Source organism: Octopus bimaculoides, chromosome 10, assembly GCF_001194135.2.
Source record: "Octopus bimaculoides isolate UCB-OBI-ISO-001 chromosome 10, ASM119413v2, whole genome shotgun sequence".
Taxonomy (NCBI): domain Eukaryota; kingdom Metazoa; phylum Mollusca; class Cephalopoda; order Octopoda; family Octopodidae; genus Octopus; species Octopus bimaculoides.
Window position 1 is genome coordinate 45,357,934 of NC_068990.1, and position 13,137 is coordinate 45,371,070.

The window sequence follows — 13,137 nt, forward strand, 5'->3', positions numbered from 1 at the left end:
TCTGCAAAAAAATTGGCAAAAATCGACATTTCTAAATTACCTCCACCCTACCCCCATTTCCTTCATTTTTCACTTTTTTCAGAATTTTTTTTTTTCAAAATATGCAGAGAGTGTAATGGGGGCTTTTACATGCCAGTGGCACAGGTGCCATTTGTGTGACACCAGTATCTTCCATGACTGCAATTTTATCAGGTCATTAAGAATGAAATGTCCAATTTTCTTATGCACCAAGTTTGACTCAAATGTTTCATCCTGACAATTCTTTGTTTTACAACATTGAAGAGTTATATCATCACTTTTCAAAATGCAATTCATGGTGTCTGATTATATTGTGAGTTTTCTCTTGTAAATTAATTTTTGTGAACCCATGGATAGATAAAAAAAATTGTATTGTTTAGGAATATGAGTTCTGTTGTGGAATCAATGCATCCCAGACAGCTCAAAATATCAATGAGGTATTTGGTGAAGATGTGGCGAATGAGCATACTATATGTTGATGGTTTGAGAAGTTCTGGTCTAGTGACTTTATTCTTGAGAATCAGCCCCATGGTAGACCTGAGTCCAGGGTGGATAATGATGAGCTGGAAACTAGTGGAAGTGGATACATCTCAAACTACGTGTGATTTAGCTGCAAGGTTTGATGTTTCAATTCCAACTGTACTGGACCATCTGAAACAAATCGGCAAGGTAAACAAACTGGACAAGTGGGTACCACATGAACTGAATGAACATCAAATGACACATTGTCTTAAAATTTGCTGTTCTTTGCTGTCACAGCATAAAAGCGAACCATTTTTGCATCTATTGTTATGTGTGATGAAAAATGGATTCTTTTCGACAATAGTAAGCATTCTGCACAGTGGTTGGATAGAGATAAAGTGCCCAAACACAAAAGAATATTCACCAAGAAAAGCTAATGGTGTTTGTTTGATGGTCCAGCACTGATGTCATCCACTACAGCTTCATGTGACCTGATAAGTCAATTACAGCGTATACATCAACCAATTGGATGACATGATGAGTGAATTTGTAATTAAACAACTGAGATCGGTCAACAGAGACAAGCCAGTTCTCTTGCAAGACAATGTCTGACTACATGTTGCACAAAGAACGCTACTCAAGTTACAGGAACTGAACTTGGAAGTACTCTGTCATCTGCCATATTCATCAGACCTTGAACCAACTGACTATCATGTTTTGCAGGTATTAGATAACTTTTTGCAAGGAATAAACTTCAAATCTGAAGATGTAGAAACAGCCTTTTGTGATTTCATCGCCTCTTGCTCTCCAGAATTTTTCACTGCCAGCATAAATAAGCTACCGATAAAATGGCAAAATTGTGTTGATAATTTAGGTGCATACTTTGATTAGATGCATTGCTTTTTGTTGAAATAAAGTAAAATAAACTTTCAGTTCAAAATCGGACATTTCATTCTTGATGACCTGATATTTGACAGCACTCATTTGCCATTGCCTCCATGAAGCCCAACACACTTCAAAGGTGCTTTTCACATGCCACTGGTATGGGTTTCCTGTTACATGACACCAGCATTGGCTATGACCACGATTTCACTTAGCCTGACAGGTCTTCTCAAGCACAGCATATTTCTAAAAGTCTCAGTCACTAATCATTGCCTTTGTGAGGCCCAAAGATCGTACTTTACCTTCTTGTCCCATGTCTTTTTGGGTCTACCTCTACCTTGGGGTCCCTCCACAGTTAGAGATAGGCACTTCTTTACACAGCTGTCCTCGTCTATACGCATCCCATGACCATACTAGCGCAATTGTCTCACTTGCAACCACATCTGATGCCTCTTATGCCCAACTTTTCTCCCAAGATGCTTACACTCTGTCATACATGCACACTAACTTTGCACATCCAGCAAAGTATACTGACTCCATTTCTTTCAAGCCTACACATGTCCTTGGCTGTTACAGCCCATGTTTCACTGTCGTGTAGCATAGCTGTTTGCACACAAGCATCATACAATCTACCTTTCACTCTGAGGGGGAGGCCCTTTGTTACCAGTAGAGATAGGAGCTTTCTGAACTTTGCCCAGCCTATTCTTATTCTGACAGCTATGCTCTCAGAGCACCCACCTCCACTACTGACTTGGTTACCTAGATAGCAGAAGCTATCTACTACTTCTAGCTTACCCACCTGGCAGTTGATAGAGTCTATTTTCTGTACATTTTTGGTGTTTATTGTACCTGTGCATCTTCCACACACAAAAGCTATTTTCCCTGTTAACCTTCCTCTGATATTGCTGCACATCTTATGTGTCCTCAGCTTACACTAAGTATATCTTATGGAGTTTCTACCTACGCCTTTTCTACAGATTGAGCAGGGCCATCTCCCTGAAGGGATTTGTGATTTGTCTGACTTTCTACTTACTAAGGCTTTGTACCCTGAATTCTTCGCTGTACTCATTGCTGACCCTCACCTTACTGATAGCATCCCTGTACATAGCTTGTACAGCACTCATCTATCCCTAGTTTCTTCATTGACCACCAGATAAGGGATTGGAAGATCCTGTCAAAAGCTTTCTCCAAGTCAACAAAAGCCAAGTACAGAGGTTTATCTTTGGCTATGTATGTCTTCTGCAGCTGTCTTACCAGAAATATAGCATTAGAGGTGTTTCTCCCTGGCACAAAACCAAACTGTATCTCATCTAGAATAACTCTAACTCTCCCTAATTAGTTGGGCTATGACCCTCTTCATAACTTTCATCACCTGATCCAATAATTTGATACCTCTGTAATTATTTCTATCTAAGGTATCACCTTCACCTTTGTAGCAGTTGATTATGGTCCTGCTACACCAGTCATTGGGTATGACTCCTTTATGTATCACCTGATTTACAATAAAAGTGACTAGACCATAACCCACACCGCCAAATATTTTAAGCATCTCAGCAGTGATTCCTGATGGGCCGGGGGCTTTTCCTATCTTCATATCCTTAATTGCTTTATCTACCAAGGTACTATCAATTTGGGTAGCTGGTCTCTCAGTTGGGTCAACATTTGGCAGACTCTCCTCCTCCCATTGGTTGGCCCAGGGCTACAGTAGAAGACGCCTAAGGTGCTGTTCAGCAGGACTGAACCTAAGACCACATGGATGGGTTAAGTATCATTGTGTGGCACCTTGGGTAAGTGTCTTCTACTTGAGCTTATTTAAAGTAAATGTAAATCATGTTAAAAATATTTTAAATAGTGGATATTATTTCTTCTCTGATATATAAAATAGAGATGTGTGTGTATTCGCTTTTCAGGTGAAATCGACTTCACCAAATGCTTCCATACTTGTGATGCATGAATAATTTGACCTCGGATAAATGTTAGGCTCTTCATTTGATTTTTTTATTAAAAATAAATAATATTACTTTATATTTATGATTCACTTCTTTAAAAAGGTTCCTCAATGTCAACTTCCGGTATTGACGTAACAACGGCACAAAGCTTCACTCTCTATTTGGACGTTTTTGTACCAAATGCTTATATACTTGTGATGAAATGTCAACTTCTGGTATTGACGTAGCGTGCATGTAGTATTTACTCTCTCTCTCTCTCTTATACACACGCACGCACGCACACACACACACTCACACACAAAGATCTATGCATATTTATGCATGTACATATACATGACCTCTCTCTCTCTCTCACTCTCTCTCTCCCTCTCTCACTCTCTCTCTGTCACACACACACACGTCCATTTCATCTGATGTGTGATACTCTGTGTGTGTGCGTGTGTGGGGGGTTCCACAATCGCCATTTATTTCAATTACTCTTGTGAGGATATTGACGTAAATCATTTTTTTCATTTAATCCCCACTTTAATTTTCGTAAAAGTTTCCAAGTACCAATGAGGCTTTTTGGCGCATCTTCAATTTTCCCATTCATGAGAGGCGCCCAGCCATCATTCATCTGAGAGTCCATCTACAGAATGTCCTCAAATTGCTATACAGCATATTTTGCTTTTTTTCATCCAGTATATAAGCAACAATTTCTTTCCCGAGCAACGCCGGGTGCCTCTGCTAGTGATAATATAAAAATTAAAGTTTTGAAATTTTTATTTCTTTTATTTCACCATGATCGTCCACACACTCTCTTACTATTTCTATTTCTGACTTTTCCAATTGATTCAGCAAAAGAAACCATTAGGATAAGTACAAGGCTTTACAAACAAATAATAAGCACTGGGGACAATAAATTCAACTAAAATTCTTCAAGATAGTGCCCCAGCATTGTTGCACTCTAATGACTGAAACAAGTAAAAGACAAAAGATATAGTCTTCGGTTTGACCATTGCCTTGTGAGTGAAATTTAGTTGACCGAAACTATATGGAAGCCTCTCACATAATAGCATTACACACATTATGGATATATATATATATATATATGTGTGTGTGTGTATATTCATTTGTACATTTTCACTTGACACTATCTGAACAATACAGTGATCTCAATGTTTACATTCCCTACATGAAATACATTTTGTAGCTCAGCACTTTTGAAGATCAGTGGAAGAAAAATTCTCTTAAATGAAAAATGTGAGGTTTGGCAACATACTACCTCAATAGATTTCTGTTCTGCCCATGCTGAGAAAAAAAAGAAAAAAAAGAGCTGGCCAGCTGAAGAGCTGCTCAGGCTCCAACTGTCTGTTTTGGCATAGTTTCTATGGCTGGATGCCCTTCTTAACACCAGCCACTTTGCAGTGTACTGGGTGCTTTTGTGCAGCACCAGCATAGGTGCATTTATGTGGCACTGGTACAGGTGCTTTTTATGTGGCATCAGCACCTTCAAGCTCACAAGATTAGAAATGCTCAGCTGGAGAGAGATGCAAGGACAACCACACTGTATGCAAGGGAAATGAATATCTAAATATAAAAGGGTATGATATTTCATGGTGACCATACATCTATGTCATGAGCAAAGCTTCAATCTAAAGCATTAATACTCCCTTTCAGAGTCAGAAATTATTTTCATCAATCACTGATTACTGGACTCTATCTAAACTATGTTAGAACCACATTAGAGTACAGCTTTCACATCTGTTGCCATACACAAATATTCTAGATAAACAAATAAATAAACAAACAAACAAAGAAGCCATTTAGCTGATTGATAAATATCTTTTCACCAACATGCTACAACCACTAATCTGCAGATATGTTGTGTCTGTTTTACACCTCTTCTATACTGTTATAACTGCTTGCTCCTTGGAAGTAGTCAGTTGTGTACCACTTCCATCAAAATTCTCTTGGTTGTGTCAGCCTCTCATTTCAGTCTCCTTACTGCATCTTTGGATAGTAGATTTAATCTGTCGCCCACTTAAGCAGTACATGGTCCTTTAGCAGAGTTCACTTTGTTGGAAGCATTCAGACTTCTACGCTAGTGGCTCTGACTGCCATCCACAGTGAATCATATTGCCAACTTCTTGAACAGAACCAGGGCCTTTGTTCATGATCAGGAAAGCACTGACAGCCTTTGGTGGGAACATGCTATCTGTAGCAAAGAGAAAAAAGTAAGATGGCTGGGTTTACCTGGGATATCATGAACAACAGTGGGTCAATGAAGGCCATTACTATACGGCTCAGTGTAACAGAGTCTGTTATCAGATATAGAGTACAAAGATATCAAGTACAAATCCTGCATGACAGGAAAAGAGAGCAGTTTATGTCCAGTTTCTTGGGAGAACTGTATGATCAATTGACCCTCTCTCCAACATTATGTTGGGCACAGTATGTGTGACAGTAACCTGATGCTGGCATACACTTGCTTTTCTGATTGCATCAGGGCCACATCATTGAGGGTGAAGGCAGTTTGTTTGGATGGTTTGTTTCTTTGATGTATCTATTTGAGCATGTATGCTGTTTTTCTCAGAGCATGTTTTTCTTTCCATTTTGTTTTGTTCCCCAAAATACCTAACACTCTTTGTGTATTATCATCATCATTGTTTTATGCCTGCTTTATGTGCTGGCATGGCAGTGGCTTCTACTTAGACTTACAACTCCCTTCAATGGGTTGAGAGACCACATCTTGCTTATATGTTCTGGTTTGGTATGGATTCTATAGCTAGATGCTCTTCCTAATACCAATTACTTTACAGAGTGTACTTGGTGCATTTTATCATGGCACCTGCACTCGAAAGGCTGACATATCCCAATGAGACAAGACTAATGAGTCTTCTCATTCCTGCATTGTCTCCTTTGATCTCATCTCAAACACTTTACCAAGTAGACTGGGCTGAGTACATTTTATTGTGACACTAGTGTGGTTGCAATGTACTTTGCAAGATAAAAGAGACCTCATACTTTATATGAATTTTTTCCATTGTACAGAGCAACAAGATCTTAAAGAAGAGAAGATAGAAGTGAAAGCAATTGCAGAAGATGGTTAAAGTGCAAAGGAGAATGAAGTGAAAGTATGAAAAGGGAAACCAAGTGATTGGAGTGATATTGTAGCAGATGAACGAGAAATGGGAAAGACAGTGCTAGAAGGAGTAATGGAAGAGACAGTTATGATAGAAGGACAATAATGTTAGCTACAGGTTTACTTGTAAGAAAGGAAACAAGTGATGGATAGTTGTGGATACAGTATGATAGTTGTCAATAATAAGTAACTTGAGAGAGTAGTAACCAGCTGTCAAGTTGACAGCGTTGCTGCTGCTGATGGTGATAATAATAATAATAGTTTCAAATTTTGGCACACTACCAGCAGTTTTTGAGGGCGAGAAGTTGATTACATCAACCCCAGTACTTGACTGGTAGTTGTTTTATTAACCCTAAAAGGCAAAGTTAACCTTAACAGAATTTGAACTCAGAATGTTAAGACGGATGAAATGTTGCTAAGCATTTTGTCACCACAAGTCATTTCATCTGATACTCTACTTATACTTTTATCTACCATATAAATAATACTTTCTATTATAGGCTGAAGTCCAGCAGTTTTGAGAAGGGTTAATTAGGGAAAGCTCACCTCAGTAGGAACTGAAATCAGAAACTAAATACTGCAAAGCATGTTGTCTGGTGCTCTATTAATCCTACCAGTCCATCTCAAATAATAAGGATGGTAACAATTATTGATCCATTGAAGGAACCTCTACATAGTTACTTGCTTGTTCGAAATAGCAGCTGATTTTTTCAAAGTGCACCATACTATTTTAAAAGAATATACTGGATAAAGTAGTTTGGTGTAGACAATTCCTGAAAAGGCTAGGCCTGCTTGATGAGGGCTGACAAGGGCCAAACAGCAGCAAAAACAATAATAATAATAGTGATAATTCCTAACATAATCACAAGGTTGCACATTTTATGGGATAGAACAGTTGATTTTATTGGATCCTTAGTACTTTTTGATCCGTATTTATTTTCTCAACACTGGAGACAATATAGAAGCTAGTGAAAGCCACAGATTTTAGGGGATGGTACAGTTGATTTTACCAGATCCCTAATATTTCTCAATTAATACTTATTTTTGCAATATTGAAGCTCATGGGATTTGAACTTAAGCTGTCCTAATAAAACTAATGATAGTTTCTAACATTGGCACAAGGCTTCAAATTTTGTTGCTAGTAGCTGATATGCTTTCAGTACTAGATTGGTTGAATAATACATGATTAATTTATCCAGCTCCAAAAGATTCAAAGCTAATTTGACCCAGTAGGATTTGAACTCCTAAATATCACAGATATTTGCCATTTAAAATAATTCTTGAGTGATTGAAGTGCTGGAATTGAGAAATTCCAACTAGCGCGTTATGCTGATTTGGTTTTGGATAAATGTTATGTGTGGGTATGAGGCTTGCTTCCCAACATATGGGCTTGTATTCAGTCCCACTGTGCAGTACTTTGGGTTAATATCTTCTACTATTGCCTCAGGTTGACCAAAGCCTTGTGAATATATTTGGTTGATGGAAACTTAAAGAAGCCCATCTTATATGTGTGTGTATATTTGTGTGTACCCTTGTCTTGATATCACATGATGGTTGTAAATAAGCATCATCATCAAACAATTGACAGGAAAGATATATAATATAATAATGTGTGTGTGTGTGTGGTAGATACTATTGTCATGCATCTGGCATCCATGCCAGCGGCATGTTAAAGCACCCATTATACTTTCAGAGTGGTTGGCATTAGGGAGGGTATCCAGCCCTAGAAACCATGCCAATTCAGAATGGTGTCTGGTACCGCCCCTCAGCTTACCATCCCTGGTCAAACCATCCAACCCATGCCAGCATGGACAAAAGATGTTAAATGATGATGATGACAACAATATGTGAAGGCATATGGCTCAATGGTTAGTGTTGGGCTCACAATCTTGAGGTAGTGAGTTCAATTCCCAGACCAGGCTGTGTGTTGTGTTCTTGAGCAGGACACTTTACTTCATGTTGCTCCAGTTCACTTGGCTGTAGAAATGAGTTGTGACATCACCGGTGTCGAGCTGTATCGGCCTTTGCCTTTCCCTTGGATAACATTGGTGGCATGGAGAGGGGAGACTGATATTCATGGGCTGCTGCTGGCCTTACATAAAAACAACCTTGCTTAGACATGTACCTTGGAGGGGAACTTTCTAGGTGCAATCCCATGGTCATTCATGACTGAAGGGGGTCTTTACCCTTTATATAAATATATAAAATATTCATGATAATGTACAAGTATGCATACAATCATAATTTGGTGAAGGTTCTAGAGTTTTGTACCATGCAGATAGAGAATTATGAAATTTGTGTGTATAGACATATATATAGCTGTAAGCATGCATGTATTTATGTATGTATGTAAATACATATGTACATCATCATCATCATCATCATCATCATCGTTTAACGTCCGCTTTCCATGCTAGCATGGGTTGGACGATTTGACTGAGGACTGGTGAAACCGGATGGCAACACCAGGCTCCAGTCTGATTTGGCAGAGTTTCTACAGCTGGATGCCCTTCCTAACGCCAACCACTCAGAGAGTGTAGTGGGTGCTTTTACGTGTCACCCGCACGAAAACGGCCACGCTCGAAATGGTGTCTTTTATGTGCCACCCGCACAAGCCAGTCCAATGTTTATTCTTAGTCTTTTTTAATTCAAATCCTCTCCAGGATTAATTTTGGCTTTCATCCTTCCAAGGTCAATTAAATAAGTGCCTGTTAGGTACTGGGATCAATTTAATCTACTATATTATTGAAAGTGAAGCTATACTCTAATTTCTGAAACCAGTAAAAGAATATTTATATCAGTAAGATCATATATTTTCTTTATTAGGTGATGGGAAGAAAATATGTGTGAAGGTGATTATATCAGAACGGTGCCCTCATGTAGAGAGCCATGAGGTTACTTTAGTTTTCAGTCTTTCTGAAGACTACCCTTCTGAAAGCTGCCCACAAATCGAAGTATCCAGTTACTCCATAAAATGTGATGATATCCAAGACAAACTACAAACACATGCTCATAATAATGTTGGTAAGTTTAACTTTATTTCTTGCTTGTGGTGTTGAGAAACTGAAAAATAGACAATATAATGACAGATACATGTATTTAATGTGTATTTAATGCCACCACCCCATCATTGTTTTAGCATTTATTTTTCTATACTTGCATGGGTCAGATGGAATTTGTTAGGGCAGATTTTTCTATGACCTGATGGCCTTCCTGTCACCAAGCAAGGTGATATTTTCTTATAATTAGATATGTTTTTCACAGAAGACTGGAAACAATCTCCCTTGTATGACAGTGATGCTAATTTACAATTATCATGAGATGTCTAGACAAGGGTACCTCAGGCAAGCAGTGTCTGCATAATAGTGACACTCATTTATAACTATCATATGATGTCAAGGCAAAGAGATAGTAACACACACACACACACACACACACACACACACACACACACACACACACACACACACACACACACACACACACACATTGTACTTCCAGAATCTCAATTTCATGAAGATGGGCTGGTCTTCTCAAGAACCACATATTGCCAGTCATCCTGGTCCATGAAGTCCAAGGTCCTGTCTGTAATCACTTCATCCCATATCTTCTACAAGTTCCATCCTCATTAACCCATTCATGCCGATTGTCCGTTTAAACTGACACTTAATTTATAAGGGTACAAAACAAATACTTGATACAAATTGTGATTTGTGTATGATCTGTATCAAAGAATGAAACATGTTCTTAATGTGTATGCAGTCTGTATCAAACAGATTTCAGTGAAATTTTTTTTCAGTTGTTATTTAGGTCAAAATAATAGTATCTGTGAATTTTCAGGCAATTTCATTCACTAGAAAAATTTCGGCACGAACGGGTTAAGTGATTGGTTTTATGCAACTGTCCTCATCCATTTGCATCACATGTTCATAGCAGCACTTTTGTCTTTCTTGCACACTTCATCTGATTCTCCTTACACCTCAGTTTTTCTGTCAGCACATTTGTACTTTGTTGTTCATGTACACTTAATGCTGCACTCTCAATGAAACATGCTAGCTTCATTTTTCTTTCCTATCTCCTCTTAAGTCCTCTGCATTCAAGGCTACCATGCAGCATCACAGTTCTGACACAAGTGTCATACAATCTACCTTTCACCCTGAGAGAAAAGACCTTTGTTGTCAGTAGCAGTAGAAACTCCCTGAACTTTTTTGCAACCTGTTCTTGTTCTAGCTATTATACTATACTAGCTACTATAGTAACATGAGCTCTCAACTTTTATTGAACCATCCAAGCATTTAAGGGAATCCGTTATGCTCATAGCATCTACTGCTTCAGTGTATCTGTCACATATGAAGCTTACTTTGTTAGTTTGGGAATACACTACACTCCTTGTGTGTCTAGCTTACATTGGGTACAGCTTATGGAGCTTATACCTGCTCCTTTTCTGTATATAGAGCAGGGCCATTTCCCTGAAGATATCAGGGTCCTGTTTTTACCTACTTTCTAAAACCTTTGTCTTTGCTAAGTTTACCTTAAGACCTCTCAGTACTAGATTTAGCTTCCATCTCTCTCTCTCTCTCTCTCTCTCTCTCTCTCTCTCTCTCTCTCTCTCTCTCTCTCTCTCTCTCTCTCTCTCTCTCTCTCATTATGTACAATAGGAGTATTTGGTGGCTTAACTAATACAATATTTCCTTTCCTGCAGGGAGTCCATTAGTGCTTGATTTGATAAATTATGCTAAAGAACTTATACAAGATTTACACTCTTCCAACATATTTGACTGTACCCAACTTGCAACACACAGGGAGAACTCTGTGACAGATACCCAATCATCATCACCATTGCCACCACTACCATCATCATCACACACCAAGAACTTGAAAGTTAAGTCTCCTACATCTCAGAATATTGGCAGTCAAACAGAAATTAAGGATGTTCAAAATTGGACCTTATTGATTCATATTGACCATATGAGAGCTAAAGCAAAATATATTAAATTTATCAAGAAATGGTGCAGAAATTTCCAGTTAAGTGGTCAACTAATATTTTTTAAGAAGATTATATTACTTTTCCTTGTTGGAGAACACAACAATTTAAAGGTAATTTTTTAACATAATATCAGGTCTTCATGTATCAACATCACCAGTAGTTAATTGCTTCTGATGTAATATTTATGATAATGATTTCTGAGATTGGCACAAAGCCATACATCAGTGAAAAGGATATAACACCCCAGTATTTGTTAGCTAATATATTTTATCAGTTTTTACACTCCCCTCATTGAAAGCTGAAAAGCTAATGTCAGTGTGATTTGAACTTTGGATGTAAAGGACTGTAATTAAATGCTGCAGTATTAAGCTACTTTACACTTGATCTTCACTAAATGCTTTTAATCGGTTTTTAATCTTCTTCAGTCATATCTAGTCCAACACAAGACAGTTTGTGTGGATGTTGATTCCAGAGGTGTTGGATGCAAAGAGAAGATGATGACAGTTTTGTATGAAGGGCCATGTCTGAAAGACAGTTTGAATATAACACCAAGGTAAAATGTTTTATTTTACTGTAAATATGATGTGTATATGTTTCAGTTTTGTAAATTCATAGTGGTCCGTAAATAGCACCATTTGAGCGTAATCGTTACCAGCGTCGCCTTCTAGCACTTGTGCTGGTGGCACGTTAGAAAATCATTCGAGCAAGGTCATTACCAGTGCCGCTGGACTGGCTCCCGTGCAGGTGGCACGTAAAAAACACCTTTTTGAGCGAGGCTGTTGCCAGTACTCTCGTGCCGGTTGCACATAAAAGCACCCACTACACTCTCAGAGTGGTTGGCGTTAGGAAGGGCATCCAGCTGTAGAAACTCTGCCAAATCAGCGGGAGAGTCCATGATATATATATATATATGATATGCCTCTTTGGTTTCTGTCAACCAAATCCACTCACAAGGTTTTGGGGCTTTGGTTATCCTGGAGCTATAGTAGAAGACACTTCCCCTAGGTACCATGTAGTGTGAACCATGTGGTTGAAAAACCAACTTATTACTACACAGCCATGTCTGAACATTCCATCATAATTTTATGTGCAAACTTTCTTTACACCAAATACTGGCTTAATAAACCAATTAATAAAAATACTCGTTTATAAATCCCAAATATTGCAAACTAATGAAATACTTATTTGAGAACGCCTGCACTGCTTATAATAAGTCATTTACTCTAGAAAATTATTAAATTGATTATTTCTGTGTGTTCACTTTTTTCTTTTAATGTTAAAGTCATAAATGACAAATTTGGTATATAGAAAAGTTTACCTTTAAAAATGCATTTATTTTGTTATTTCAGTGGCTTGCAAATACAAGAATGTTCTAGCTTGGATGAAGTTAAGGATATTTTCACAAATGCCAGTTCACAACATCTATTTGTAAATTATGTTTCTAAATTAAAGAGTATACATCATTGAACATGTAAGTTTTGAATTTTTTTGTGTTAGTGTACATGCTGGGTGAAAAGTAAAAAAAGAAAAAAAGTTGTATAAGCTGAAGGGGAAGGGATATATAGGAAAGTGGTTATACACCATTAGGTGTACACCTGCTTTCCTATATTAAATTCAGAATAAACGGAACGCAGAACTCCGAACTATCAACGCAATATTTATTTATGTAGGAAAATAGGCAGCCTTAAATTGTCTGGTTGCTGAGACGCCTTCTG

At 38.0% G+C, this 13,137-nt stretch overlaps 1 protein-coding gene across 2 annotated transcripts in view; it reads left to right on the plus strand.

Moving 5' to 3' along the window:
- Positions 1-12,890, plus strand: part of LOC106881980 (RWD domain-containing protein 3) — a 16,128-nt gene extending 3,238 nt beyond the window's left edge. For both annotated transcript variants that reach the window (XM_014932514.2, XM_052971160.1), the window contains exons 2-5: positions 9,262-9,459; positions 11,138-11,532; positions 11,848-11,975; positions 12,772-12,890. In XM_014932514.2, coding sequence (XP_014788000.1) covers positions 9,262-9,459; positions 11,138-11,532; positions 11,848-11,975; positions 12,772-12,889 — 839 coding nt within the window. In that variant the 3' untranslated portion in view covers position 12,890. The remainder of the gene's footprint in view (positions 1-9,261; positions 9,460-11,137; positions 11,533-11,847; positions 11,976-12,771) is intronic.
- Positions 12,891-13,137: the final 247 nt, after the last annotated feature.